The sequence below is a fragment of the Myxocyprinus asiaticus genome, chromosome 7 (assembly GCF_019703515.2).
Source record: "Myxocyprinus asiaticus isolate MX2 ecotype Aquarium Trade chromosome 7, UBuf_Myxa_2, whole genome shotgun sequence".
Lineage (NCBI taxonomy): Eukaryota > Metazoa > Chordata > Actinopteri > Cypriniformes > Catostomidae > Myxocyprinus > Myxocyprinus asiaticus.
In genome coordinates this window covers 6,378,580-6,406,578 of record NC_059350.1, presented here as the reverse complement: position 1 = coordinate 6,406,578, position 27,999 = coordinate 6,378,580, and the positions used below count along the sequence as shown (strand labels likewise).

Genomic DNA, 27,999 nt, shown 5'->3' with positions numbered 1-27,999 from the left:
GTTTTATGTAGTCTATACTGCCAGAAACTGTAAATATTTAAAAACGAGTTGTGACTTTCTATATGCATGTCTGGTATGGTCAGAAATAAAACAAGAATGGAATAAAAAAGAGAGAAAAAAATTCTAGAATCATTACTAATGATTTTCTGTGATTAATACTTTTACCAGGCCATGCCTGCAGCTTAAGGAATTTCTTTTTGGTGTGGCTACACTTCAGAATAGATGAAAGAAAATCTCTCTGTTTTCCTCTCTGGAATTCTTTTGTCAACTCCATCTTTAGTCAGCATGGACTTCAGCTTCATAACTACCACATTCTTAATCTTTGAACCAAGGAGGGCTCACCGTCCTCATCGAATGACATCACAACTGTACGCTCTCTGCACAAACTGTCTGCTTGTTTTAACTTTTACCCACCACCGTCAGTGGCTTTGTATTACATTATTCTCCATGGCAGTCTGCTTAATCTAGTTATTATTGGTTAAGTGAACAAAAATGCTGTTTGTGATCCTGACACCCACTTTAATCATTGTTAAACTGAAGAAAAAAACAATCCTGCTTCAGCATTTGTGCCAGGTGTGTCTCAGAGGGTATGAAAAGGCATAGGATATCAAAGCTTCTGTGAAACCTGAGAAGGCATTTGCACATCCAAAACTTTAGTGATCCCTACTTAAGAATGACACAAGCACGAGGGTCAGTCTGCTCTTTTGTTTTAAACGTGAGCTGAAAGTGTCCAGTATTAGATTTTTGGCTAAATAATGAATGTAAAAGTTTCTACTGAAGCCTAACTTGGCAGCAGGCTTCCAACTACCAAAATTAAGGGTTTTATAGACAAAGGTGCACAGAATCTCAGAAGTCAACATGAATCCCTGTAGGAAGGAGAAATATATTTTATGAGATATTAATTGTTTCATAGCGTGAAATGTGATTAAATGCCAATGGAGGTCAAATAGAGACTTTCGCTTGAGTCTCTCACTTGTCTCTAACGTTTCAGAAGAGATCAAAACATTGTCTTGTGACTTAGTGTGACTTAGACTTCAAAAATCTAAAGTCAAAAATTTCAATATGAACTAAACACTGAAATCCCTAATAAGTTGACTCTACTCAACTGATTGAGTAAACTCGTTCCCTCAACTGAATTAAGTAATGGTGTCTCCAAAACTTGTTTAATTAAGTTCTCTTAACTTGGTGTTCATATAGAATTAACTATTTAAGTTAAGGTAACTAGATGCAAGTAGACTTAACTAAAATTTGCTATTTAAATGTTGTTGTTTCAACTTACTTTTAATTGAATGGACTCAAATTTAGGTCATACAATACACAGCTTAAATAATTTAGATTATAACTTATTTTTGACCAATCATTAAAAAAACTTATTTCTCAAAGAAAGTCTATGGATTTTAAAAAAATAAGTTCAAGGAACTTAGATATTTGAGTTATGAGCCTAGACATTACAAGTACTGTTAAATTAAGTCAACTTGATTTTTCCAGTAATGTCAACATTAGGGTTTACTGTGAAATTTGGGACAACATTCACAACCTTTTTTACTTCTGTAATGTTATTAATATCAGAGTCAAACAGAAATTCAACTTGAAAAAATGTAGGACTTATCCATTGGGAATTGATTGTGTTGTGAAAATTGGGCATTCCATCCCAGAATCGAGCCAGACCTGAATGCAAGTTTGCTAAAACAATGGCTAAATTGTTATTTGGTTATTTGTTAACATTATCCAATAGCTCACATGGTGACATCAGCGGAAAAGGAAAGTCGTTTCAGATGCAGAGCAAGTTAGCTTCATCAATCGAAAATCCTGTAGAAATGGTAAGGAGTGTACTTCATAAATGCTTTTTTTTCCTCTCTTTTAGCCATCCCAAAAGTGATAATTGACCCTCCACGACCAGGAAAGACCACACCGAGCAACAATAACAACAAAGGGGGAAACAAAATTCCAGGCTTGGACCAAAAGAGGACAACCACAACAAGACCACTAATGACCGCTAAACGGATCTCACCTACAACAACAACCATCACCAAAGCTCCTCCAACGAAAAAAGTAACCCCTTCAGCAAAATTCCCAACGACCACCCCACATAGACCTCTCATTCTGACTCGTAGACCCACGGTGGTGGTGACACCCAAACCAAACATCCCATCTCGCCAGCAGCCCACCACAACCACCACCAAATACCCTGTCGCTACAGCCGTTCCTTTCGTCCCGACACGAATACCAGTCATCCCGTTTGTCACCCCGATTGACAATAGCATAAAAGACAACAACCAGAAACAAAGAGGCGATGTTCACAGTAAGTAAACCTCACTTCAAGTTGAATCTGATTTTAACAGTTACTCAACAGATTCTTTCCTGGAGACTTTAATGTCTATCAGAGACTTAAATTAGGAAGAAACAGGCCACTTGTTGAAAAATTAATGTAAGAAATTGCAACGTTTTTACCATGACATCTGTAGAAAAGGAAGAACATTTACATTTGCACATTTGTTTTCTGTATCGTATTGGTCGTAAAAAACTATATCAGTTGACCTCTACACTCGAGCGCCCCCTTTGTAGCAGCTATGCACCCTTGATGTGTCCATTTGCTGAGCCCCCACTGGTAGTAGTCTACCACCAAGTCACCAAACGTGTGGCCCAGGGACTGAAGGGTTAAGACCATAAGGGACTTTGATCTATGCAAGAAAACCATTTCCTGCCTCAAAGGAGTTGTTGTGCCCTGCATGTTCAGACTCTTTTTAGGGCTACCTCTTGTGTTTGCCAGAAGGTGAAACCGCTGGCCAGATTTTTAGGAAAGCAAATTGCATCTGAAGGCGCTGTATCCAGATGACAGCCCCTAATGAAAACAGAAGACACACCTAGAGGAGATTACATTTCCAGTCTGCGCAGCCTCAGGACATAAATCAGATCCCCTGCACTGTCACTGAAAGCCCTCAATAGCCCTAATAAATAATGATGGCTTAGAAAATACCAGCAAGGAAATAAAGCAAAGAGACACCTAGAAATTATGTGTAATTATGACTCTTTAATCAATTAGAGGCAATAACGATCATGTCAAAGTTATGTAGCCCCAGCTTGAGCACCTGCAGTAATCAGATATGACCTCAGGCTGATATTTGTTAACTACATGCTTTGTTCTTATTAAGAGGGCGGACATTGTTTCTAGTGGAGGGGTGTACATAGTGCTGTCACAAGCAAAAACTTGAGGGATAACTGAAATCAATAGACTAATCTCAACCTTGACTTCCTTCCAGCGGTTATCGTGCATTATATGTGACGGACATACACATTTGCTCGTCAAATGTCACCGATCCAACATTAGGTCCATATTTCGGTTATGGGAGAAAAGATTTAGGGGATAAGTTGTCTTTGTGGAATTCATGATTAGGGGTTAAAGCAGCTATAATATAGTTTTGAATACACAATATATATATATATATATATATATATATATATATATATATATGATCTTAAAAATATTTTGATCTGAAGGCGTATGCTTAAACGTTTGAAATTAATTTTGTAGACAGAAATATAATTGTGCCACCATATATACTAAAATTTAATTTAATGAGAAAGTTTTCTCATTAAACTTGGACCAAATAATAAAGAAAAGCAGCCAATAAGTGCCCAACATAGATGGGAACTCCTTCAATACTGTTTAAAAATCATCCCAGGGTGATACCTCAAGAAGTTGGTTGAGAAAATGTCAAGAGTACATGTCTGCAAATTCTAGGCAAAGGGTGACTACTTTGAAGATGCTAAAATATAACATAATTTTGATTTATTTTGGATTTTGTTTAGTCACAACATAATTCCCATAGTTCCATTTATGTTATTCCATAGTTTTGATGACTTTACTATTATTCTAAAATGTGAAGAAAAAATTATAATAAAGAATGAGTGTTTCAAAACTTTTGGCCGGTAGTGTGTATATACATATATATATATATATATATATATACATAGACACACACACACACACACACACACTACTGGTCAAAAGTTTTGAAACACTTACTCATTCTTCATAATAATTTATATATATATATATATATATATATATATATATATATATATAGCAATTACATTGTGTGTGTGTGTGTGTGTGTGTATGTATATATATATATATATATATATATATATACACTATATGGACAAAAGTATTGGGACGCCTACACATTACACCTACAGGAGCTTTTATGACATCCCATTCTAAATCCATAGGCATTAATATCGAGTTGGTCCCCCCTTTGCAGCTATAACAGCCTCCACTCTTCTGGGAAGGCTTTCTACAAGATTTTGGAGTGTGTCTGTTGGAATTTTTGCCCATTCTTCCAGAAGAGCATTTGTGAGATCAGACACTGATGTTGGACGAGAGGGCCTGGCTCGCAATCTCCTTTCTAGTTCATCCCAAAGGTGTTGGATCTGGTTGAGGTCAGGGCTCTGTGTGGGCCAGTCAAATTCTTCCACACCAAACTCATCCAACCATGCCTTTATGGACCTTGTTTTGTGCACTGGGGCACAGTCGTGCTGGAACAGAAAAGGGCTTCCCCAAACTGTTTCCACAAAGTTGGAAGCATAGAATTTTCTGAAATGTTAATGCCTCAGCTTACCAAGCCATTTTGGAAAATTCTATGCTTCCAACTTTTGGGATGAAATAGAACGGAGATTGCGAGCCAGGCCCTCTCGTCCAATATCGGTGTCTGACTATATATACAGTATATATGTTAAGATTTATGCATTTCAATTTCATAACAAAATTCCATAAACTTTTGAGTCAACAGGAATGCATATTTATTTCTTTAACAAAATAAAATAGAATAGATTTAAAGTTTTATTAATTTAATTTAGTTAAAAAAGACCATTCAATTTGATGTAATTTTGCTATGAAATTGAAATGTGTGAATCATAAAAATATTTTTTATTTTTATTTTATTTTTATCTTGTCCTTTCAATTTAGTTTAGGTTTTTTTTTTGTAGTCAAGTTTCAGTTTAGTTTGATTTTGTCAGTATATTCTTTAAATATGTGGCTGCTAAAGCGCTGTTTCATTAAATGTTCTTGACAATGTCAGAAAGCCTGGTTCTAACAGTATGTGGTATTTATAGCATATTCTTTATCAGTACCATTCTTTTAACAGAAAAAAATGACCCTAAGACAATAGAAAGGTTAAGGAAGCTAGAAGCAATAATGATGAAATTTTAAATGTGTCTAAAATGTGCAGATTTGTAGTTTTTGTACAGTTACCAATAGAAGCAGATGTCTAAATGTTTGTTTTCTTCTTCCCTCTAGTACCACGAAACCATGGGCAGAACAATGTGCTTGATATTGATTTAGACATTGAACTGGGCAACACAGAAGAGGAGCTAAAGGATGAGCCAGGTAAGAGAAAGCTGCTTTTATCTGCTTAAATTGGTGATAGATTTTTAGAGAGTGTTCAATGATTGGTCCAGTCAGTGCTAGTTTAGTATGCTGTCAGTACAGACCATTTGACACAAGTCAGAGTGTATTTGCAATGTTATTTCTTATTTAATGGACAGACTTTCTGCAGGTCAAAGAATTTATCTTCTGATTGAATCAGTAGTTTAAGGTAAAAAGCTTTCATTGGCCATCAAGTAAACAGACAAACTTGACTTATCCAGGTGGTAAATAAGGAATAGCACAGTTTTGAGTTACTTTTCATTTATGCTGACTGCAAGGCCAGTAATAGGGTACCTTAGTTAATGTGGCATCTTGAATTAAGCCTGCAACACTGGCAATACAGCCTAGAGCCTTAAATGTTAGGCTACCTCCACTAAAAATGGGTGTGAATTTTCATACTGTATATGTGGCAAAATTTATGTTTTTTGTTCACAACTTTATGGTACTATATGGATTAATCTCACAAAAACATGTTTAGGTAACTAGTTGAAATGTTACCTAAACATGTTTTTGTGAGATTAATCCATAAGCCTGTTTTGAGCCTAAAGCCACGTTTTGTATTGTCTAATCAATGCAATTTATTTAAATCTCAATTACACATTATATATATATAGTATATATAAATATATATATATATGTATACACACACACACACATACACATGTTGGTGCTGCTATCCTTATTAGAACTCTTCATAGACAATTATTTTTATACTGTATGAACTACAACTTCTATCCCCTAAACCTAACCCTCACAAAATATTTTCTGCATTTTTCATTTTCAAACAGTATATATTTTTGTATGTTTTTTAAGCAATTTGAATTATGGGGACACTAGAAATGTCCTCATGAACCAATTTTATTGCATAATACCCTTGTAATTACCAGTTTTTAACCTAAAAAAATGTCCTCGTAAACCACCCAAACCCCCCCCCCCCCCCCCACACACACATGCACACACAGTATATGCTTCATTTTCATCGAGGAAAATATAATTTCAAATTTCTTTCTTTTGATATTTAAAATGCACTTTACATTACATTGTAATACAGAAACATTTTTGAGCAGCTGTGTAATGTTCCACAGATAGTGGCTATCTAAGCTGCTCTTTTGATCATGGTCTGTGTGGCTGGATCCAGCACAGAGAGGGAGACCTTCACTGGGAGACAGCTGCAGATCCTTCTGGTAGAGACCACTTTTTCAATGTAATTTTTGATGTAAAAATGTAATTTTTAATTAAAAAAAAGAAAATTTTGAATGCACCCATGTCCACTTATTCCTCTCTGTGGCAGGTGGGCGGTACCTGACCATCTCTGAGGGCGGAGAGAAGCTGGGTGGTCGTGGTGCTCAGTTGATCCTCCCTCTGACTACGCCCTGGAACGAGGGTAACCTCTGCCTGGCATTCCGACACAAGATGGCAGGGCATCATGTGGGCATGCTACAGGTGTTTGTACAGAAGGCAAGGCAGCACAGCCCCACCGTCTGGGGTAGAACAGGAGGAAATGGCTGGAGGTCAACGCAGATCACGATTTGGGGCAATGGACTAGAGAGTGTAAGTACTTAAATTTAATCATTTTACCAGTATATTTATGTTGGCATGAAACACTTTGACCTGATTAGTGTTTTTCCAAAATCCCTAAACGAATACCAAAGTTTATGATTTTAAGTCCTCCTAGAGCTTTTAAGATACAAGATATGCTACAGTATGTCTTTAGTAAATGATTGGAACTGTGATTTTCGCACAAAACTCAAAAAGATCACACTGACTTATATTGACGGAATGTTCTATTGTTCATCCATCCGTCCGTCCGACATCTATCTACCCACCCACCCATTGACCTATCCATCATCCATCCTTCGACACATTCATCCATCAATCTATTGACCATCTATCTGCCCACCCATTGACCCATTCATCCATCATCCATCCATCTATCGACCATCCATCATCTATCTATACATCTATCTCCATCCATCCATCTATCCATCCATCCATGCATCTACCCACCCATTGACCCATCGACCCATTCACCCATCATCCATCCATCTATTGACCATCCATCCATCTATCTATCATCCATCCATCCATCCACCCACCCACTGACCCATCCACCCATTCATCCATCATCCATCGACCATCCATCCATCCATCTACAGTTTCTATCCTTCCATCCATCGACCCATTCATCCATCATCCATCTATCTATGGACCATCCATCCACCCACCCATCCACTGACCCATACACCCATTCATCCATCATCCATCGACCATCCATCCATCCATCCATCCATCTACAGTTTCTATCCATCCATCCATCAACCCATCCATCCATCCATCCATCCAGAAAGGCAAAGTTTGAATTAAGTATGGTACGTTTGCATCATCAACATGAGTACCACCGATGGTTTGCGACTGAGTTAAAAAAAATTCTTACACACCAAACAAACGAACCGAACACTGATGTCAAACGGATTTAGTAGTGCATAAAAACCACTAGTTTGAAAGCCCCTGGAATTAACCTTGTTATTTGGGGGAAGGACTGTTTTTACACAAGGCTTTATGATAATAAGTGATACATTTATTTAATTCATGTTATTTTGTCGTTGATTTCTCTACAGGTTATTGTGAAGGGTGAACGGCGGAGAGGTCGTAAGGGTGAAATAACTCTAGATGACATAAGTCTCAGGAAAGGTTCCTGTCAGGAAGAGCACAATCTGAGGAGACTTTAACACCAACCACTTAATGGACAGAGACTTTTAACTCAAGTTTGACTTTAATTCACAGACTCCAGGAGGAGGGACACCCCAAAAAAAGGAACAGGGCTTTCTGTTAGTCCCAGTACAATTTTGGGTGCACTTCCACTGGCCTCTGTCAAAGGCTACAAGTGCATGTCCAAAAAAGCCAATCAAAATTATTCCTAATGTCTAGGGTAAATAGGATATATGGGTTTCACAAGTAAGATTTACTTTTGTAAATTTAAATTTTTGTAAATGTCAGATTTGTCTCCTGTTTTAAATATATTTTTCAAAATGTCAAACCAACAGTGTCATGCCATTGTTACTGCAAGTTGCTCAGTTATATAATTACAAATGATGCCCTATTACAATCCCTTTTATTAGTGCCCTCAACCTCACCATTTGGCCCATTTGCTTTCCTAGCAGCTATCTGAGTGACGAACTATTTTTGGTGTATTATAGTAAATGTATTCATACATGTGTATATATATATATATATATATATATATATATATATATATATATATATATAAAAATATATTTCAAATATGCTTTGTAGGTGCATAAATATGTGAATTCTTCATCGTTAAAGTGCTGCAGGACAATGTTTACATTACACAACCTGATTTTGAGTGTTTTGTGGACGTATATTGTTAAGTGAAAACTAGTAAACTGTTTTGAATTTTACTTCTTAATGGCTGTATCAGCCATTCTGTAATATCATCGCAACCATGATTACCATTTAATAATGTATGTTGAATATGAAAGATCTTGGTTTAATATGTTGATGCAAAGACTCAAAGACATTAAAAGATGTGAACATAAAATTCCACGTTTACTGTGTATACAGTATATGGTGATTATTTTTAATCAACCATATTGGCTATTCATTGAGGAGGTTTTAGGTTTGACTATTTCAGAACAAGTCAGAGTAATTACTGAATGAGAAACAAATGCCAACTGATTAAAAGCTAACAATATGGAGTACTTATATAGTTTATTATGTTTGGTGTGATGTCACCCGTCATAAAATCTGGACTTGTTTAGCTTTTATAGTCATACATTTCTTAAATTTTTGACTTGCATTCCTTTGACGGCAAAACATTATGGTAAGTAAGACTGAATTGTGCATCCACTTTTAGGTGGCTGGCAGTGCAGTGGTTCAAGATCCAGCCGTTATCTAAAATGATATCAATTTTATTGATCCCCAGGGGGAAATTGAAAATTGCTCAATTTGCTCAGCACTAAAAATGGCAGTGTTAAAATGGCAGCAGTCACCTCTAGAGGCATGATTTTACGTTCTATGACAATAAAGTTTATACTTTTAGTGGCAACTTTATTAGGTGCATCAACCTAGTTTACTAACTCCCCCTATTGCCTCCAGCAAAGCCTGAACTCCTGCAGCAGTATTCGCATCTGTGCAGACTTAAAAGAATCGTGCAGCACCAAATAAAGTGCCAAAGGACATCCCACAAGCTATACCATTGAACCAAGGCAGGAGTGGTCTATGGCATCAAACAATGTATAATTTGTACCAAATTACAAACCTATCATCTACATATAGAAGCATGTTCCCCCAGTCTTCACTTCTACAATTTTTGTGAACAAGTATTCACTATAGTTCCTTTTTATGCTCTTAACTGACAGGAATGGAACCCGCAGAGCACTTTTCTAATGCTTTACACACTTTCACTTCAATATTCAACACACTGTGCATTCACAGATAACCCTCTGCACACTAATGTTGGAGAAATTGCTATTAGACTTTTCTTGACCTTTCTGTCATTTTGGATGGGCCTGGCCATTAATTAGGCATTCTCAACAAAATTCTCTGGAAGTTTTAGAAACTGTAGTGCATTAAAATACCAGGCCTGCTGTTTTTAAGAAACTTAAGATCCATAAAAGAGTTAGACCGCTATAAATCAGTTTTACCAATGAATCTGTGCCAATTTTTGGAACTATCGTTTATCGGTAAAATTTTGCGGCAATAGTTGTTTTGTTTTTTTATTCCATTCCATGTTCCTCCGGAGGAGGATTCTACAGTTCTTCAGTCTTTCATAATTGACAATATTATACATATTTTTGTCCTCACTTCGCCAGCACATACATCTTGTCTCCAACTTAATATTTTGTGAATAATAAAACAAAAATCTGGTATATATACAGTATTTATATATATATACAGTGTGTGTGTATATATATATATATATATATATATATATATATATATATATATATATATATATATATATAAATCCTTAATCTGGAGAATATATAGGCTATAAAAAGCTTAATTTTGTAAATACCTAAATATAGAGAATTGTAACAGATCCAAGTCTTCATTCTTTAAAAAAAAAAAAAAAAAAAAAAGAGTTCTGAAATAAGTACATTTATTCATGGTTAAAAGTCCCGCATTATGCACCAAATCTTTTTGGTGCACCATTCTTTTTTTCTGGTTATTATTTGTATTTTGGTTTCACAATAAACAGCTTCTGGGATTCTATTCATTTTGGACCCTTGCAGCATCTATGTCTGTGCCCGTCTCAGTAAGGAAAGACAAAGACATTTTTTTTTTTAAGATTCTCTACAATGATTTTTAAAAACGATCAAAACTAATAATAACAATAAAAATTAAGCAATAATTTTCAATTTCAGAAACTTTTTATAAATGAAATATTTTCTTTCTTAATTTACTTATATTATATGGAGAAAAAAAGTGGCTGATAGTCTTTAAAAATCACCTTTTTTGTTCCACAGAAGAAAAATTTAGATTTGGAACAGCATAAGGGTGAGTAAATGATGACACAATTTTCATTTTTGAGTGAACTATTCCTTAAACTAAATTACGCACAAACATGTATGACTACAAATATAGTTAAAAAAAACAATCAAACTTGGTTTTATTCACATATTTGGTCCCAAGAGTACATTTCCTGCAGCAGAAACAAATCACTACTGAATGCAGTTTTGTTATTCACTTTAAGTTAAACTTCTCAGTGTTGACCAATGTATTGTTAAGCAACTCTTTGACATGATCCAGAGGAAAAATGTATAAGCTGAGATGGTTTTGTCACACTATGAATGTGCTTTACGAGACAATTTCACTTAAACAAAAACGAAACATTGTGTTATATCTGTGGTGATGGTACGGTAAGCAGGCCAGTAGACTTCATTTTGTTCATTCCACCATCCAAGACACAAACACGAGGGAAATTCACCTTCACTAGATGAGCTGCAAACTAAGGGAGGGAAAAAGGTAGTGATCATAATCATGCTCTAAACTTCTGACTAAACAAAATGAAGTTGTTCACATCCTCACAATAACTATGATTAGAGTTCTTAAGAGAAAAACTCAATCCAACGGCATTAAATAAAGGCAAAATCATTTCATGCATTTGGCAGACATTTTTATTAATACATTTTTTTAAATCAATATGCGTGTTCCCTGCTAATCAAAATCATGACCTTAGCAGTGCTAGTGCCATGGGAACTATGAATAAATATCAGTAGGACGATAAACTAATTTACCGTTGTGGCGTTCTTCATGATGTTGCTGAGGATCACGATGACACGGAATCTATACCCAGCAAGGGTGCTGGTGGTGGGGCATTGGAGCAGTTCTCCCTCTGGACCAAACGTAGAGGTGTATGGAATATTAATGCTGCCTGGGATGTGACCACGACTGAAGCTACACAGGTACGGTCAAGGGCCATTTCCTTGTTTTGTATTACAAGTCCAATTTTGACATTACTTTGAGCTGCTGTAGTCATTAGACCAATTTTCTGGCTTCAACAACAAAAAAGAATGTGTCATGTTTTCACAGGGTTAAATCCTGAAACTCATGGTGGAATTGAGCATGATTACCGACACTTAGGGTGCTTTCACACTGGCAGTTTAGTTCGAAACACAGCATGGTTCGCATGAAAAATTGGTAATGTGAAATCTGTCATGCGGACCGGGTAGCGCACCACGGTACCGAACCCAAGACTACCTGTAGGAGGTGGTCTGAGTTCGGTTGCAATGGAACTGTAGCGCAATTCGCGTGAATGTGAAAGCAACTCGGACTCGGGTGCGCACTCATTCAGGAAGTAAAGTAACCTGCGCATGCTTTTTAGCCGATGATGACATCTAGCTATCTATCTATCTATACACCTTATAAATACTATATATAAATACTATTATATGTTATAAATATAGGGTATAATATGAGATGACAGTGGTGATAACTTCACCTTGGACACGAGCGTAAGCGTGCAGTGTAAATAAAGATGCAAATGAATTCCTTGCAATCAGCTGTCTCCTCAAAAAATGCCGTTTGCGAGCTGCAGCAAGCCGCCTTCCCCTGGACATCTGATGAGTTACACCATGAAGCGCACATATACGCAGCTGTCGTTCACTCTGCTGTGCATAATGGCACCAAAATAACAAAAAAACAAAAAGTATGATGAGTCGCGTTGTGTTCTCCATGCGTGTTTGTGATGATGTAAGATGAACGCAAATGGACCGGGGTTCGATAGAATCAAGTGAGTGTGAAACAAGACCAAAGCTGCGGGGGGCACTGGGAACAATCGCACTCGGAATCGGACCGCAGCAAACGTGCCCAGTGTGAAAGGCCCCTAATGTCATAGGAGATTTCTGCCTACAACTGGCAGAGGGTTTGATTTACAGAGCAGCACATTCTAACCAACATCAGTCAAGTGTGCTTCCATAGTGATTGGTTAACGATCAGTGGTTTTAACAGTGCTTCAACTGTGCAAGAATATAGATTGTGATGACTCTTACCAAGTTTAGCTCTATTGTGTGTGTTATGGTGTATTAAAGGAATTTTCCGTGTTCGATATAAGTTAAGCTCAATCGACAGCATTTGTGGCACAATGTTGATTACCACAAAAAATAACTCATTTAGGGTACGTTTACACGACAACGATGTCCTAAAAACAGAAACGTTTTTCCTTTGCGTTTTTGAAAAGTTTCGCGTACAGACGATAACGTTGTCAAAACGATCTCCGTTCACACAAAAAAAGAAACACTACGTGCCTGCGCACATAAGCATTCTTCCAGAGAGCGGTGTATACAAACAATGAAGATGGCGATCGCTGGTCGTAGTAGTGATGCAGTAAATCTACACTTTGCTGGAGAAATGTCAATAAACTCAAAATCTTGAGCAGCACAAACACAGTCCTGTAGTCCGCCATTGTAGTTTTGAATGACTCGCGCGCATGCCTATAGACTGAACACGTAATACGCGTGCGCATATATTGCGTTTTTGTATGTTTACACAGAGACGATAACGGCATCGTTTTCAAAAACGTGCACTTTGAAACCCGTTTTCAAAAGTTTGCGTTTTCAGGCCCCAAAACACCGATGTCATGTAAACTAACAGCCAAAACGCATAATAAGTTTTCCGTTTTTAGTTGAAAACGTTGTCGTGTAAATGGCCCCTTAGTAAAAAAATAAAATAAATAAAATAAAAAAAGCACTTACAAAGGAAATAAATGGGGTAAGTTTACAAAATGTTTTAAAAGTATTGCCACAGGACTAAAACATAACATGCTTATAAAAGGCGCAGTCACATTTACCTTCGCACGCCGAAATTCCACAGGATAAATACAGTCATCTCAATGGGAAATCCACTGGCGAAGAATTTCCCTTTGCTGATTTCGCATGGAGTTCAAGTTTGGTGAACTTTGACAGGTGAATTTGCAGCGTTTACAAATAGGTAGTTGCATGGTTTGGCAGTGGCCTCTGTGTGGCCGGTGGATATCAATTTAGTGGCGAGTTTCTTTCAAACGTAACTCTCCAAGACTATAAATTGCAACATTAAAAAGAGGCTGCTCATTTTTTGCTGGTTTCACAGGCGCACAACATCCACCCATGCCTTCTTTGCCCATGGAATTTGACCACCCCTTAACCTTTTCTGTGTAAATTTATTCAACTTCATTGTCAAAAAACCCTGTAATTTTCGTACGATATATGGCAGGGGAAGTTTCATTCATATTTATTAGTAAAGCACAGGGGTAGGGTTAGTGTTGGGTTATAGTTTGTCCGACCAAGTCAAGTAGCGTGTTCCTGATGAATATTACTGATTCGTCCAATAAGGTATGGTTTTCTTCATGAATGATTCTTCCCCTGCCATCCCACATTTTGGAAATTTGCTCTCTGCACAAGGATACCAAGAAGAGTAAAAACTGTCTGCCCTGTATTTACCTGACATCAGGTGACGACACACTGTGTTGATGTACTGGCACCACACATAGGAATAACGTTGGTGAAGCATAACAAGTTCATCCATTTAGAACAGTAGTCTCACTGCAAAAATTACAATTTAGACAACTTTACAGGTCGAAAAATTCATGTATTTTTACTGTACAATTAGTGCAAGTGCTTTCAACGCTTTGAACGCTGGCGCCATTTCCTTCCATTGTAAGTGCCTTAATCTAACCCTGACGAGTCAAAAGTAATTTTTGTTGTAATCAACATTATGTAACAAATGCTGTGGATTGAGCTAAACTTGTATTGAACCCGGAACATCCAGCAGTGAAAATCCAGTATTTTGGTGTTGTGAGCTGAGCTCTAGAGCTGTGCATTTGTAATTGTGTCAGGTAAAGTTAACAGGATTTACAGAACAAACTGTAGACAGACCACAGGCTTTGTGGAAACTTTCCAACTTTATCCAAAAATCACTAAAGAGCTACGAAAAGACAGAGGGTGAGAGACAGAAAGAGAGAGAGAGAGAGAGAGAACAATGAGTGCAGGACAAGATGAAGAAATGAGTGAAAAATAGAAGTCAGTGCCTTGGGACATTCATTGAATATGACCAAGACAAGTACAGGTAAGAGTCACATCTCAAAGACAAGCACTGAATAAAATCACTTTGGGATAGAAAGATAAGAAGAGAGAGAGATAAAAAAAAAGAGTGTATAACTAATTGAGTAATAAATCTTCTTTACTGCCTTCAGTTACAATCACTGATATTTTGTGATACATATTTTAACAACGATGACTATGCGTGGTACTTCTTAGAAACATCTAATAACCTTTCTCTGATGGTGAAATGGTCCACTAAATCATTAATTCATGCAGATTTAAAAGGCATTTAAAAATAAACATATGTTAAACATTTAGATTATATATTGATCTAGTTTCTGTAAAACACAAAATGAGAGTACTATGGCGTTATATTTGTGCCACAATTCTGGTTGCGCAAGATGATATTTTCAATGCACAAAAATATTCTGTGCACAAGACATTTGGAGTGTGCAAGATGAGATTTCGAGCGCACAACGTTCTGCGTGTACAAGATGATACTTTGAGTGCGCAATATGATATTTTGAGAGCACAAAAAGTTATTTTGGGGGCACAAAAATGTTCGAACATTTGTGAACTCAGTCAGGAACGCAATGTATCTTCTTGCAAAGATGAATTCATTTTGAGCATCCCTTTTGTGCTCCAAAAAAGTTTATTTGAATGTGAATTTGCACAGAATTCTGACATTTATGTAACTCCATAGTTTTTTGCACTTACAAGATCTCAATGTTTTCTTTCCTCATACACACATGTGCTCAGAACTTTGACTGCTCAAGTGCACAACACTTACAATTACTTAATGTCATTTCCTTAGATAAAAATATATCAAAGCAATTGGCATTTATTTTAAAGATAGAATGCACAAGCACAATTTTCAAACAAACCATTTCAGGATTTTTTAATTTTTTCACCCAATTTGGAATGCCCAATTCCCAATGCGCTTTTAAGTCCTCGTGGTCGCGTAGTGGTTCGCCTCAATCTGAGTGGCGGAGGACGAATCCCAGTTGCCTCCGTGTCTGAGACCGTCAGCCCGCACATCTTATCACGTGGCTTGTTGAGCGCGTTGCCACGGAGACATAGCGCGTGTGGAGGCTTCACGCCATCCACCGGGCAACCACACTCAACTCACCACGTGCCCCGCCGAGAATGAACCACATTATAGTGACCACGAGGCAGTTACCCCATGTGACTCTACCCTCCCTAGCAACCGGGCCAATTTGGTTGCTTAGGAGACCTGGCTGGAGTCACTCAGCACGCCCTGGATTTGAACTAGCGAACTCCAGAGGTGGTAGCCAGCGTCTTTTACCACTGAGCTACCCCGGCCCCCCTAGGATCTTTTTTTTTTTTTTTTAAGTTTTACGTTTTCATTTAGATTCATACATCTCCTAACAATTACCTTGGGACCACTTGGTTAAAAGTAATTACAAGAATTTATATGTGATATATGTATTTTATATTTAAATTATGAGCATGTTAAATGAGCATGTTTTGGGTGTCCAAATACTTTTTGTGATCACTGTATGTCCATACTGTATACCAACTCAAGTCTAGCAGTTTTGCATGCATCCTATTGTTACAATGTGGCTGCTCATTTTTTTTCCTCAAAGCACTTCATACTGTACATTTATTATGAATGCTCCAATTATGCAATCCCACTTGGGTGCTATAATAAATCTACTTACAGCTGCACTATGCAAACATTAACAAACCTCATATAACAGATGAACCACATCGCAATCATGCCTCTCCCACACATTCCACTATGGTGTCACTAATAGCAACAGACAGAAATATTACTTAGGGCTTGATTGTTACACAGTCTGACTTTTACATAATGTATACCTGTCAGCCAACTCTCATAAAAGAGGAAATCTGAAAATAACTTGAAGCTAGTTAGCTTTCCATTTAGCTATTTTCATTAGCTAACTGGAAATCTGTTAATGATAGTGATAGTGCAACAATACATACCTTTAAATGACAAGACACTAACTATTATTGTAACTCTGCAAGTACATTTATGTGAATGAATGATAGGTTTTGATTGGACCTCAACAAAGTCTCAAGAAAAGCATCTGGTTGACATTTACTAAATAAATGGATGTTCAGCTGGCCATGTTGGTGGTTTCTCTAGGGCTAAGTCTTGTGATAGGATTAAAGGTGTAGTGGTGTTTACACGTTATGGGCCACTAACCAAAGTTTGATCTGCTGCAATCTAGTTAACAAAAACTAAGGACAAATTAATGACTGGCTAAAACTCTGAACACAAGTCACATGCTAGCACCTGCTATGGGAAAAAGTGTTATTGGGTAAACAGTGATATTGAATTGGCGTATAAACTTTTACCTTAATACGGCATTTTAATCCACTGAAAACTGAGTGTTTCGAAAATGAACTCCATTACCTGCAAACGTTGGAAATCGATGAGGTTAGAAAAGTTCAAACGAAAAAGGATTAGTGTGGTTGTGGCCTGTGAACCTTAAAGTAAAGAGTGTTTTTAAAATTAAGACTAAAAGGATACTCCTCAAGGCTCCGGATGTCCACTGCCAGGATCTTGGGTTTCCCAGTCCTGGCCCTCTTGACGGGGGTTTTAAAGTAAGCTGGTCCACTCAGCTCACACAGATCAATGAGATCCTCGACAGATATACGCGGAGAGACTTCTGCTTTCAGCTCACTCAGCTTCAGTGGCTCGCGGCTCTGAGAGTTCAAAAGCAAAAAGTGAAGAAGATAGATAAACATGTTTGAAGAAACAGTGAGTGTTATTTTTTTTTTTTTTAAATGTGTGAAAGTAATGTGTGGATTGAGAGAGACAGGTAAATGTTAGGCCATGTCCAGGAAAAACTGTGAAAAGTCAAGCAGTACATTCAGAAAATACTGTTTTTAAAATTACACTTTACCTACACACATGGTGGTTTAATTAAACATGGTAGTTTAGCTGTATTTGCATTTGTATAGCACTTTTTACAATATATATTGTTTAAAATTCTTACAAAAGTCCTAAGTGAGCAAGACAAAGGCAACAGTGGCAAGGGAAAACTTCCTGAGATGTTATATAGATGAGGAAGAAAGATTAGGAGATACCAAGTCTCAGCTGCAGAAGCCCACCTCTTCGAGCTAATACCAGAGGTTGCATTAACTGCAAGATTTTTGCCATTTTCAGAATTTTAAGAACATTATATAGGCCAGGAGAGAGACTTAAGTGAGGATTTTGTGTTTGTTTGTTTAGTTTGTCTTGGGTGACCACATAGCAAAACTGCAGTATCTGTTTTCTTTTTTCATACTGTGAAATCAAAAAAGCCAAAGAAGCCTAAGAGATCTTGATTAATAAGTTCTTGTGTCATGTTAAAAATACTAAGCATTACAATTTCTACAGATGGATAAAAACAGCTTGACGGACAATGTACAACGCTGTTCATAAAATGATAGACAATGATTATTTCGAAGCAAAAACTCTGGCTGGCATATTATTTGAGCATACATACAATACATACACAAAAACATAAATATATGCATGCAAAAATGCTTTAACAGACAGTTCCAGGTAGATCCTATTCTCCACTGTCTCATCCCTTCTCAGCTAAATCAGTTGGGAATGTTCACTCTGCATCCCAAACCCTGACTACTGGTATCCCACAAGGTTCTGTACTCGGTCCGACACAATTCTCCATTTACACCAGATGACTTGGTTCTCTCATCCAATAGCATATCTTCTCTTTTTACTGCCATGTCGACAAAACTCAGGGCAACATTTCATGCCTCTCAGAGAGCATCTCAGTACATCTCGACCTGAATGAATAATCATCACCTCAAGCTCAACCGGGACTGACCTGAGCTACTCTCGAGAAGACTTCCCACTCAGTCTCTCTCATTGTGGTTGAAGATCATGCAGTTGCTGCCTCAAGGTAAATAAAAACTCTTGAATTTGTTCAAAACGCCCAGCTCACCTTCAGTGAACACATCACTGCAAATGCCCTGTCTTGCAGCATTACAAAGCACAACGCAAGAAAAATGAAGCCTTTCTTTGACCCCAACTCTATCCAACTTTTTGATCAACTGCTACCTTTCTTTATAGTCAACACCTCAGACAGAATGCCCACGAACAACCCACCATTTTAACAGTATGCCATGAAACAAAATTGTGTTTAAAATGTACAGGGTTGATATCATGAGCACTTCTGAGGAAGAACTATTCACTATATTTGCCAAAGTTTGCCAGGCAAGTAGAATCAAATCATGTTAACATACTCAGGGATTTGTTTAAGGCACTTATTACCAAGTAAACTAGATATCCACAAGCACAATTGTATATTCTGACCACACTTTATGCCAAAAGTCAAAAGTCTGGCGTTTTTATGATTACAATTCACAGCTCGTCAGCTTACTTGCACCTGCCACATAACACTTTAAGGGTCAGACTGATCTCACAGTTAAATCGGAAACAGTAGGTTAACTGTTTTTGAGCTAAAATCGGTCTGTGCTTACGAAATTTTTAACACTGCCCCTCAGTGGCCAAAGCTGTAAGTGTTGTTGGGTGTATGGGCATGTGTGAGCTCCATTTTCCGAGTGTAATGCATATTTTTTTAAACTGTACCCCCCGAACCAAACCCCAAACCTAAACATAACCATCAGTGGAGTAAAAATCTGGAGTGGTGATGGCGTAGTGGACTAAAGCACTGAACTGGTAAGCAGAAGGTTGTTGGTTTGATCCCCACAGCCACCACCATTGTGTCCTTGAGCAAGACGCTTAACTCCAGGTTGCTCCAAGGGGATTGTTCCTGTAATAAGGGCACTGTAAGTCGCTTTGGATAAAAGCATCTGCCAAATGTAAAAATGTTAGAGGGAAAAATGCAACCTCCGAATTGCACTCGTCACTGATTATGCGAAAGCAATTACTACCTGGTTTCAACATGGGATCCAAAATCCAAACATGGGATTCAATGCAGTTGAAACAATGCACTTCTGGTCATAAGGTAAACACATTGGAGCCGATGCTCAGTGTCTGATGTCAGTGTATCTGCATAATGTGGCCAATCCTGGGGTATCGGAAACAGCATGCCGACTTCCCATTTGATCATGTTGCAAGGGTATCCAAAACACTGCTGCTTAATTCACAGTTAACCTTCAAAAAGTATCACAAGTTACTGTACATCTTTGTTCAAGCCTCTACATGGGGTGCCAAAACTTGCCAGAATCAAATTCAAGACAATTTTCTGGCCTGCCATTGCAGCCAATGCCCTGGGCCCCTGATACCTACTGTATAATACATTAGTAAACTTTGCATCCTATTCAGGCTGCCGCAATTAGCTTCTTCCAGTCTCCAAACGCAGCCCACCTGTCTGGAAATTTTTCCATCCTGGTCACGTTGCGATCATTAGTAGAATAGCAGATGGAGCAGTTACACTTAAAAGGAGACACTCCCTTTCGAGTTGCTGTTTTCAAGATTAACACTAGCCCTCAATAATAGTTCTCATCCCTGACTCACACTCAGATAACAAAATTTCTTGCACTCGACTAAATAGGACTGTTATAGTTCTAATTGGCACTTTAGGTACTGGAGTATCATTAGATGTTATATCAGGGTGGAAAGGACCATTTCAAAAGGCACAATAGTTAAGGATGAGAATCCAGGTTGTTGCTCTGGGGCCAGTTGCACCAGCATAAGTTACAACTTAGACTAGCTACAGTGTAAATGGACACTAATTTACAATTTACGGACTACTAAATCTTTGAGCATTGCACTTTTAAACTTAGGTAAAATGTAATAATATGTATAAACAAAATATTTAAGGAAGCCTCTGACCAGGAGTAATGGTTAAAAAAAAAAAAAAAAGTACATTTACAGAATGACATCAATGAGATAATATTTTGCATGGCAGACTTCAGTCCTTTAGGCATAAATGATGATGTTTGCATTTATGAGAGAGAACATTATGTAAAAAAGCTTACTTCTTAGTGAATCTTCAGGGTGCACTTTCCTGTGTGTGGTGTCACTTGCATGCAAAATTTATAAATAAACATACATTTTTCCAGTCTGTTATATTTTTTTATATAAGTATTTATTTACTGTCCCATAATCATTTTTGAAACTGAATATTATTTCTTAAATATTTAAATGTACTATTTATTATTTGTACTTATTTTTTGCACATCGTTTTTCAGTGGAAAATGTAATTTATTACCGCTGACAGTTATGTGAAACAAAAAAGGTTTGAACATCTCCCGTAACAAAAAAAAAAGTCATGCATTTCAACACTTCTGTTTAAAAATATGAAGGCTGCTTACTGGATCAATAAAGGTAAACGTCATATTATGCGAGTATGCAGTCCTTTCTCGGAGAGCTTACGACCTTTTAGCTAAGTCTTGCGTTAAATGAATATTCTGGGTTCGACAGCATTTGTGGCATAATGTAGATTATGACAAAAATTTATTTCAATTAAAAAAAAAAAGCAAAAATCTGTTACAGTAATGCAGTTACAATGGAAGTGAATGACAATATGAGTGTTTACATGATTTTAATTTGATACAATTGCTTACTAAACTATTCTGTGTAAAGTTACATCCAGTTTTATGACTTCGTTGCCTTTACGACTTGACGCCATAAATCCTAAAATGACAGTAAAAACAATGATTTAAACAACTTTACAGCTACAAATTACACACACATTTTAACAGAAGAAATAATGCGTGCTTTTATAAAATTATGAGCTTCACATTTCTGCCTTTAAACCCTCCAAAATCTGGGCCCATTAACTTCCACTGTAAGTGCCTCAATGTAACCTCCATTTCTGCTTCTTTTTTTTTTAAGAAATCAAAATAATTTTGTATGATAATCAACATGATTGAGTTTAACTTGTATTTAACCCGGGATATTCCTTTAAGAACTGGTGGTGCTACCCTAAACAGGTCTTGACATCCCAACACTGGCCAAAACTATTAGTATATTTAGTTTTTAGTTTATCAGATTTCCATTCCTCGTCATTTTTTAATCAACATACCATCTTTCGAAAACACCTGTCATACAGATGTTAATCCATTCAAACACAAACTTGTTTGCGGATTGCTATTGGTAAAATATCCTTTTAGCACATTTCTGGCACATATTTCGTCATACCACCAAACCCTAATTACAAACCATTCTATCGCTGAATTCCACACTTCTCAGGGCAGGAGGAAAGGGCAGCATGGGTATATCTTGCAAATGAAAATGTTCAGCAGCCCATGAAATCATTCCAATCAGTGACGGAGTGCCAGCCTCCCACAGAGTGCAGCCAATTACCTGCGAGGTCACCTTAGCTATAGAGGTAAGTTTGAGGCTGATGTCCAGTGGATTCTGTATTAAAGTGCATTAGTTCCTTTGGGCTTGTGGCATTCTAATCATTGCCTAAAAGTGGGCCTTATGCCCTGGTTTCTGACAGTCTAAATGCAGGCAAGAGTCTTGACCCTTTATTATTAGCAGTGGCATTTCGATAGACCATAACTTGGATGCTCTGTGCTTTTGTAGAGAACCAAAGGAATGAGGGGCCACAGAGATGGTCTGGACACAAAGTCAAAATGGTAAATGTTCAAATTTCGGACTCAAGACTGAAAGGACCACAGCAGGACACAAAAGAGCTGGCTTAAAAAATGGAAAAATAATCAAATACATGTATACATGCCCATGAGTATTTACTCTCTGAACTCGATTACCTTTGGAAATCTGCAAACAAGCCTGTGTTGACGAGGGATGAAAATCTGTCATAAATTCAATCTTGTGACAATGCCCTGTGCTGTTAAAAATGAGACAGACCATCCAACATCTGTCTAAACAGCGATACATTTGCAATGAATCAGGTGACTAATTTTTCAAGGCTGCCACACTTTAGAGCCTTAAAGAAAGACATTCTGGAATCCAAATAAAAAGGCAGATTCAAGACATTAAGAAAGAGATGTGAGTTGGAGTGTTGAGTTGGTGGTCGAAAGATTACAATGCATCTAATTTAACAAAGTGGCAAGAATAGTATGTGAACCCTTTGGAATTACCTTCATTTACATATAAATTTGTCTTAAAATCTGGTTTAATCTTCATCTAGTTTACAATAATGATCAAACACAATCTGTTTGAACTAATATGACACAAAATATTGTATTGTTTATGTACATACTGAATAGATCATTCAAAAATTCACAGTGTAGGTTGGAAAAAAGTATGTGAACCCCTAGCCTAATGACGTCAACAAAAGCTCATTAGAGTCAGGAGTTGGCAAACCTGGCATCCAATTAATAAAGTGAGATTGGAAGTGTGGGTTAGAGCTACTTTGACTTATAAAAAGCACTCAAATATTTTGAGTTTGCTATTCACAAGAAAAGATAACTCAGAAGACTTATGATCAAGAATTGTTGCTTTGCATAAAGCTGGAAAGGGATACAAAGTTATTTTAAAGAGCTTAGATATTCATCTGTCCACAGTTAGACAAATTGTCTATAAATGGAGACGATTTAGTACTGTGGCTACTCTCCCTAGAAGTGGCCATCCAGCCAAGATGACTCAAAGGGCACACCGCAGAATACTCAGTGAGATCAAAAAGAACCCTATAGTGACAGCTAAAGACTTGAAGGAATCACTGGAACTGGTTACAATCTCGGTTGATGAGTCTACTATACGGAAAACATTAAACAGGCATGATGTCGATGGCAGGACACCAACAAAAACATTGCTGCATGCCTGAAGTTTGCCAAAGACCAACTTGACACTCCACAACGCTACTGGGAAAAAATTTTGTGGACTAATGAAACTAAGGTTAAATTGTTTGGGAAGAACATGAAGCACTACACAGAGTGTAATAAGGGCACCACATACCAACATGAAAACATCATCCCAACAGTGAAGTACGGTGGAGGTAGCATCATGATTTGGGGCTGCTTTGCTGCCTCGGGGCCTGGAGCGCTTGCAATCAGAGAGAAAAATGAATTCCCAAGTTACCAAAATATCCTACAGGATAATGTCAGGGTGGCTGTGCGCCAACTGAAGCTCAGTAGAAGTTGGGTGATGCAGCAGGACAATGACCCTAAACATCGAAGTAAATCCACTAAAGAATGGCTTCAAAAAAAGAAAATCCACCTTTTGGAGTGGCCCAATCAGACCCCAGATCTTAACCCAATATAGATGCTGTGAAATGACCTCAAGAGAGGTGTTCACACCAGACATCCTAAGAATATAGCTGAGCTGAAGCAGTTCTGTAAGGAAGAATGGTCCAAAATTCCTTCTGAAAGTTGTGCAGGTCTAATCTGCAGCTACTAGAAACGCTTGGTTGAGGTTATTGCTGCCAAAGGAGGATCGACCAGTTATTAAATCCAACAGTTCTTCTTACTTTTTCCACGGCACTGTGAATGTTTAATGGGATGTGTTCAATAAAGACATTATAATTGTGTGTTGATAGCTTAAGCACATTGTGTTTGTCTATACTTGTGTTTTTGATGAAGATGAGATCACATTTTATGACCAATTAATGCAGAAAAATGTTTCTTGCCACTGTATCAGGGAGAGATGTGTACAGGAGCATTATTATCAGCAAAAATGATAATAAAACCTATTGCCTATTGAAAATTCCTTCATAGACTGCCACTGTTAAGAATGACACAGTGGCCTGCCCACTTCCTCACTTCTAGCCAATTAGAACTCACCGTGACAATAACCTCGGTTCACGGAAAAGTCATTGGCACGTTGTCATACCGACAGTCAATCATTATCAGGGTAACACAAAGGCCAGCATGTACACAGCCTTGAAGGAATGTTTTTAATAGGATTACCTATAGTTCTTTGGAGGTCTGGTCCTTTGTGTCGTGTTATTGAAATCCTTGTTATAGAGTTATAGAGTAAACTAGCTTATACATGTAACAAGCCACAAACACCCTTTAAAAGCAGCCAGTAAAGTTTAACTAATGGAGGGGAATTCTTCACAAAATGCACTGATATTACGATGTGTTTAATGGTGGAGGGTTTGAGGGTAATGAACAACTGTTAAAACTGCTTGAAGAGAATTGTTGAAGTGGAAGGATTAAGGTACAGAAATTAATTTGCAGAATAATATGTGAATACGGTCCATAACAGTATCAGAATACGAGGCAGAGACGTGATGCAAAATGTATGTAATAGCTATGTTTAATGCTTTTGATAACACTCTGAAAACGATTTTTTTTTTTTTTTAAGAAATTGCCAGCATTTTCTGACTGCCTTCAAGACATTTTGTGCAATTATCATTATCAAAGAAAGACATATTTAAATTATATACACCTTATTTTGACAATGAGCCTCTCTGGGAGTTTTTAATGCATTTAGTGCCACATATGGCAAAAAAAACTACTTTATAATGCATGCTTTACCTTCCTCATCTTAAGTTATTAATTGGCTATGCTTTATAGCATGTAAACAAGAATATGAATGTAATAAGCATTGTTTGATTATTGTTCGCATAATATTGTTGAATGTTTGATAAGCAAACTATGTGAACAGATTCATTGGAACATTGTATAAATTGAAAATGAACAATAGTCATACTGTTGCAGTCTATATAACTATTAGATTGTCCTACCTAATAGTTCCATAGTTTTTTCCCCATTGCTTCTATTTTACTTTATTGTTTTTTCTATTCGTTCTACTGCTTCTATCTTGTTTTATTGTTTTTTGTATTCCTTTTATCTTTTTCTATTTTTACTATTGCTTATATCTTGTTCTACTGCTTTTTTTTTCTCTTGCTTCAATCTTGTTATATTTTTTTATTGCTTATATCTTGTTCTATTTTTTTCCTATTGCTTCAATCTTGTCCTATTGTTTCTTTATTGCTTCTATCCTGTTTTATTTTATTTATTTATTTATTTCTATTGCTTCAATCTTGTCCTATTGTTTCTTTATTGCTTCTATCCTGTTTTATTTTATTTATTTATTTATTTCTATTGCTTCAATCTTGTCCTATTGTTTCTTTATTGCTTCTATCCTGTTTTATTTTATTTATTTATTTATTTCTATTGCTTCAATCTTGTCCTATTGTTTCTTTATTGCTTCTATCCTGTTTTATTTTATTTATTTATTTATTTCTATTGCTTCAATCTTGTCCTATTGTTTCTTTATTGCTTCTATCCTGTTTTATTTTATTTATTTATTTATTTCTATTGCTTCAATCTTGTCCTATTGTTTCTTTATTGCTTCTATCCTGTTTTATTTTATTTATTTATTTATTTCTATTGCTTCAATCTTGTCCTATTGTTTCTTTATTGCTTCTATCCTGTTTTATTTTATTTATTTATTTATTTCTATTGCTTCAATCTTGTCCTATTGTTTCTTTATTGCTTCTATCCTGTTTTATTTTATTTATTTATTTATTTCTATTGCTTCAATCTTGTTGTATAATTTATTTTTCCTATGGCTTGTCTTGATCTTTAGCTTTTTTTTCTTTTTTCTTCTAATGCTTCTATATTGTTGTTATTTTTTCTTTTGTGTCAATCTTGTTCTATTGCATTTATTTTGTATCTGTTAATTATATTTTGTTCTATTTTTTTAGTTTTTTTCTATTGCTTCTGTCTTGTTCTATTGTTTTTTTTTGTTGTTTTTTTATTGCTTCTATCTTGTTGTATTATTTTTTTAGGAAAAATCTCTTATAGATATTAAGCTTTTTTCATTTTTCTTCTATTGCTTCTATCTTGTTCTTTTGTTGTTTTATTCTTTGCTATTGCTTCAATATTGTTCTATTGTTTTATCTTTTTTATTGCTTATGTCTTGTTCTGTTGTTTTTTTTCAATTTTTCTATTGCTGTTTTATTTGTTTCTATTTTGAATACTATTCTGATGCTAGTGAAACTTTATGGTATGGCACTTTTCATACCACTGTCTCCTTAAGATGATTCGCTTTTGTTTTTCCTCTTTTGTAAGTCGCTTTGGATAAAAGCATCTGCCAAATGAATAAATGTAAATGTAATGTAAATGTATTGCTTCTATCTTGTTTATTGTTTTTTCTATTTTTTTTTTTTTTTTTATTGCTTCTATCTGGTTGTTTTTTTTTTTTTTTTTTTTGGTATTACTTCAATCTTGTTCTGTTGTTTTTTTTTTTTTTTTATTACTATTGCTTATATCTTGTTCTATTGTTGCTTTTTTAAATTGCTTCTATCTTGTTTTGCTGTTTTTGTTTTCTCTGTTTTTAATTTTATACTGATGGTTTGCTTGTCTTGAATCATTATTTAAAGGGTCCTGAAACCCTAAGACACATATTTTGAGATATTATCACATCATTGAAAACAATTATAGCACTTATTGTGTTTATTTATTATTACATCTATCTATCTATCTATCTATCTATCTATCTATCATATATATATATATATATATATATATATATATATATATATATATATATATATGCAGGTGCATCTCAATAAATTAGAATATCGTGGAAAAGTTCATTTATTTCAGTAATTCAACTCAAATTGTGAAACTCGTGTATTAAATAAATTCAGTGCACACAGACTGAAGTAGTTTAAGTCTTTGGTTCTTTTAATTGTGATGATTTTGGCTCACATTTAACAAAAACCCACCAATTCACTATCTCAAAAAATTAGAATATGGTGACATGCCAATCAGCTAATCAACTCAAAACACCTGCAAATGTTTCCTGAGCCTTCAAAATGGTCTCTCAGTTTGGTTCACTAGGCTACACAATCATGGGGAAGACTGCTGATCTGACAGTTGTCCAGAAGACAATCACTGACACCCTTCACAAGGAGGGTAAGCCACAAACATTCATTGCCAAAGAAGCTGGCTGTTCACAGAGTGCTGTATCCAAGCATGTTAACAGAAAGTTGAGTGGAAGGAAAAAGTGTGGAAGAAAAAGATGCACAACCAACCAAGAGAACCGCAGCCTTATGAGGACTGTCAAGCAAAATCGATTCAAGAATTTGGGTGAACTTCACAAGGAATGGACTGAGGCTGGGGTCAAGGCATCAAGAGCCACCACACACAGACGTGTCAAGGAATTTGGCTACAGTTGTCGTATTCCTCTTGTTAAGC

At 36.4% G+C, this 27,999-nt stretch overlaps 2 protein-coding genes across 3 annotated transcripts in view; one reads left to right on the top strand and one right to left on the bottom strand.

The window, feature by feature from the left end:
• Window positions 1-9,003, top strand: part of npnta (nephronectin a) — an 85,403-nt gene extending 76,400 nt beyond the window's left edge. For both annotated transcript variants that reach the window (XM_051703271.1, XM_051703272.1), the window contains 5 exons: window positions 1,865-2,302; window positions 5,300-5,389; window positions 6,514-6,612; window positions 6,720-6,979; window positions 8,047-9,003. In XM_051703271.1, coding sequence (XP_051559231.1) covers window positions 1,865-2,302; window positions 5,300-5,389; window positions 6,514-6,612; window positions 6,720-6,979; window positions 8,047-8,157 — 998 coding nt within the window. In that variant the 3' untranslated portion in view covers window positions 8,158-9,003. The remainder of the gene's footprint in view (window positions 1-1,864; window positions 2,303-5,299; window positions 5,390-6,513; window positions 6,613-6,719; window positions 6,980-8,046) is intronic.
• Window positions 9,004-10,550: 1,547 nt separating this feature from the next.
• tbck (TBC1 domain containing kinase) overlaps window positions 10,551-27,999 on the bottom strand; it is a 79,304-nt gene continuing 61,855 nt past the window's right edge. Inside the window, exons 24-26 of the mRNA XM_051703263.1 lie at window positions 17,489-17,664; window positions 11,692-11,851; window positions 10,551-11,402 (exon numbers count right to left, since the gene is read on the bottom strand). Of these exons, the coding sequence (XP_051559223.1) occupies window positions 11,292-11,402; window positions 11,692-11,851; window positions 17,489-17,664 (447 nt within the window). The 3' untranslated portion in view covers window positions 10,551-11,291. The remainder of the gene's footprint in view (window positions 11,403-11,691; window positions 11,852-17,488; window positions 17,665-27,999) is intronic.